Raw genomic sequence first — 1,362 nt, 5'->3', positions numbered from 1 at the left:
TTTTTATGGAGTTCACCGAGATCCCAATTTTTGGTCAAATCCAGAGGTATTTGATGCGGACAGATTTTTGCCCGAGAAAATATGGAATCGTCATCTTTATTCCTATCTACCATTCAGCGCAGGATCGAGGAATATAGGTGAATAATTGCTCGCGATTTTCTTCTCTCTTTGTGTTCATAGTTTTTGATAAGACTTTGATTTGTAGGTCAACGATTCGCTCTGCTGGAGTTAAAAGCTATGATGGCTTCTTTAGTGCACAATTTTTACTTGGAGCCCGTAGATTGTTTAAAGCATATCCGATTGAAGACCGATATCGTAATTCGTTTGTCTCATCCAGTTTACATAAAATTTATCCCAATCAGCCGCAAATAATCGTTCAGAACTAACATAGATATCGCATGAATATAAGAAATTAATGAAAATGTTTTGTACAATAAAATGATCTAATGTGTGATTATGTGTATATTTTACGTTAAATATGTTTTATTTCTAATTAATTATTTCATTACTTTTATGTGTAATCTTTCTCTCTCATATTTTATTATTTTCGGATCTTTATATCTTTATTACATTAAATTGTTAATATTTCAAAAACATATTAAATGAAAAGAATAAAATTTTATATTGCTCGTATTTCTCTTTATTTCTAATAAACTCTTATTATTAATACGCTCTTTAGCTCGAAAACGGCTTTGAATATAGGCCTTAGATTTTTATTGTCAGTTCGCATAGATTTGTTTTACTAATATATATGAATCTGCTTGAAGAGATCTGCAATTCCATTTTAGTAGTGTTTCAATTGATCATCGCATCAACGATTCTATTAGATAGTCAGAAGTATTTGTATAGAATAAAATTTTATAATATTTTATTGGAAAATCTGAATAATATGGTTAATAATATCATAATTAGTGTAAGTGCGTGATTTTTACGTTTCCTCGAATACCACAAGTTGTTAGCTTTTGGTTTGATTGTTACAATCTTATTAAATGTATTTATTACGTCCAAACTCAAATGAATGGAGAGTCAGCGGAAGGGCGTAACCTACTTACCTCTAGACAAACGCTAGACGATGCGTGCCTTAGAGTCGAATGAACAGTCTAGGTCTAGGGCATACAGATAGGTCAACAACCGGAAGAGTCGCTTTTACGCTATCGATAGGCCGTTCACTCGGCGATCCCCTTTTCGGTAAAGGAACTGAATCCTTATTACCCGGGACGGGATCTTGTGCGATTTCGAGTAACGGAAAAGAGGTCAGGTTAGAAAATGTTCACAGTTTTAAATTAAAAATTCTAATTTGTTCATAGAAAAAATTTAAATTTAAAGAAAAATTAAATTTAATGAATTATATTTCTTTTTTTT

General features: G+C 31.6%; 1 protein-coding gene across 1 annotated transcript; it reads left to right on the top strand.

Annotated features, from left to right (window-relative positions):
• Nucleotides 1–4: 4 nt before the first annotated feature.
• On the top strand, nucleotides 5–402 carry LOC115234766 (probable cytochrome P450 4p3; the record flags this gene model as incomplete). The annotated part of the gene is given in 2 exon segments (XM_029806086.1): nucleotides 5–137; nucleotides 206–402. Coding segments are annotated over 2 exon segments (330 nt in total), but the record flags the coding sequence as incomplete, so codon positions are not given.
• Nucleotides 403–1,362: the final 960 nt, after the last annotated feature.

Source organism: Formica exsecta, unplaced genomic scaffold, assembly GCF_003651465.1.
Source record: "Formica exsecta isolate Colony F162 unplaced genomic scaffold, ASM365146v1 scaffold2042, whole genome shotgun sequence".
In the NCBI taxonomy this organism is placed as follows: Eukaryota; Metazoa; Arthropoda; class Insecta; order Hymenoptera; family Formicidae; genus Formica; species Formica exsecta.
The sequence above is the reverse complement of the archived record's forward strand: the minus strand, read 5'-3'. Positions and strand labels throughout refer to the sequence as shown.